Source organism: Aplysia californica, unplaced genomic scaffold (assembly GCF_000002075.1).
Source record: "Aplysia californica isolate F4 #8 unplaced genomic scaffold, AplCal3.0 scaffold01177, whole genome shotgun sequence".
Taxonomy (NCBI): Eukaryota; Metazoa; Mollusca; class Gastropoda; order Aplysiida; family Aplysiidae; genus Aplysia; species Aplysia californica.
Window position 1 is genome coordinate 115,219 of NW_004798447.1, and position 1,227 is coordinate 116,445.

General features: G+C 43.6%; 1 protein-coding gene across 1 annotated transcript in view; it reads left to right on the forward strand.

Annotated features, from left to right (window-relative positions):
- The window catches only part of LOC101849102 (uncharacterized protein DDB_G0287625), a gene marked incomplete in the record, with an annotated part of 23,597 nt that extends 22,903 nt beyond the window's left edge, over positions 1 to 694 (forward strand). Inside the window, 1 exon segment of the mRNA XM_013090209.2 lies at positions 274 to 694. Coding sequence (XP_012945663.1) covers positions 274 to 570 — 297 coding nt within the window.
- Positions 695 to 1,227: the final 533 nt, after the last annotated feature.

The window sequence follows — 1,227 nt, forward strand, 5'->3', positions numbered from 1 at the left end:
CTCTCTGTGCCTCGCTTTCTTCTCCCTCCCCCACCCTCTGTCTGTCTCTCTGTCTCTCTGTCTCTCTCTCTCTCTCTCTCTCTCTCTCTCTCTCTGTCCCTCCCTCCCCGTCTCTTTCCCAGTCTCTTTCTTGTGGGGTAGAAATTGAAACGTGGTTACAAAACTTATAATAATATTGTGTTCTTTTACATTTATACACCTCCAATCCCCGGTCCCATTTCCCTTTCGTAACTTTCATTTATTTCTTTTTCCCTGTGTCTTGCATCTCAACAGCCTAGCGGACAAGGGGGATCGGAACCCTCGCACACGGGCTCAGTGCAGAGTTTCCCTCGACCACACCCACAACAAAGACGTCGCGAGATGACGACACTGGAGGAACGCACGCCCAGGGGCGATGAGAACTCCCCGCATGGCAACGGAGTCCTTAGCAACCACAGCAGCAACAACACCACGGCGAGGAACAACAACAACAACAACAACAACAACAACAACAACAACAACAATTACAATAACACGCGGCTCAGCAGGGCTCAGACTGCACACGGGCGGATAAATCTGCACAGAGAGTGAGTGTGGGGAAATATTTACTCAGTAGCTTCCCTTTGTATATAATTTGTCTACCGTACGTGAAGAGGACACAACTCATACATTGTATTCTTATTGTTAACTAGCTGGACCCCTTTTCAATGACAGGAATGATCGGTGCATTAACATCAACTGAACGTCATAGTGATAGGCCTACTATATTTACGCTCTACTGGAATGGAGCAATAAATCTTGAGAGATGCAAAAAATCAGAAGGTCTAGATATAGAGCAGATGTATAGATTGATTCTCTATTCCGCTTTCGTGGTTGTACACTCCAGAATTTCAAAGGTGTGGGATCAGTGCGCGCACTCCTTGTGAAAGGAAGCCTCACTTGTTTACAATGGTGTCTTAGAAGACGGACTTTCTCAAGAATAGATCTAAACAAAACTAATGGAAAACTGAAAATTAAACTACAATGACTTCAGACTCCTCAGTAAAACTGTGCACGCTTTAAATGATTCTGAACCACCATTAATTTTTTTCTATTCGAAAGTTAAGTGTTTCCGAAGTTTTAGCCGGCCAAAGTGAAGAACTTTCACAAATTTTACTATAACATTACTCTTTGAAAACTTCTGTCTGTCATCCTAAAGTGAGTGTTGGGAAATATTTACTCAGTTATCTCCCTTGGCATATACCGTTC